Source organism: Phaethon lepturus, unplaced genomic scaffold, assembly GCF_000687285.1.
Source record: "Phaethon lepturus isolate BGI_N335 unplaced genomic scaffold, ASM68728v1 scaffold28034, whole genome shotgun sequence".
NCBI lineage: Eukaryota > Metazoa > Chordata > Aves > Phaethontiformes > Phaethontidae > Phaethon > Phaethon lepturus.
This window is the reverse complement of record NW_010532981.1, coordinates 12334-12705: the sequence shown is the minus strand read 5'-3', so window position 1 is coordinate 12705 and position 372 is coordinate 12334. Positions and strand designations below refer to the sequence as shown.

The 372-nt window shown below is 60.2% G+C and overlaps 1 protein-coding gene across 1 annotated transcript in view; it reads right to left on the bottom strand.

Moving 5' to 3' along the window:
* Positions 1–7: 7 nt before the first annotated feature.
* LOC104619239 (talin-1-like) overlaps positions 8–372 on the bottom strand; it is a gene marked incomplete at both ends in the record, with an annotated part of 12695 nt that continues 12330 nt past the window's right edge. The window contains 2 exon segments of the mRNA XM_010285040.1: positions 8–39; positions 299–372. Of these exon segments, the coding sequence (XP_010283342.1) occupies positions 8–39; positions 299–372 (106 nt within the window).

Genomic DNA, 372 nt, shown 5'->3' with positions numbered 1-372 from the left:
GTCGCACGGGTTTTTGGGGGCAGCAGCCACCATACGTGCCTGCAGCGAGAGAGGCTGTCAGGGGTGGTATGGGAGCTTCCCCTGGGGAGGGTATGCCCTGACTGGCCCCAAGGAGGTTGTGGGGCATGGGATGGTGATGACCAGTTTCCACACCATGTCTCAGTTCGTGGGAGAGGGTGCAAGAGGCATGCCTGCTTCTTCCACTGAGGAGAAGCACAAGGGCAGACCATCCCCCTCTTTGCAGCAGGAGCCAAGAGAAGGGTCCCCCTCATCCCTTAAGGATGACTTTGATACTCACAGCTGAAATGAGTCCCTGGGACCACTGTCCATCATCCACTGCCTTGGCGGGGGAGGGGGGCACCCGGGAGGACA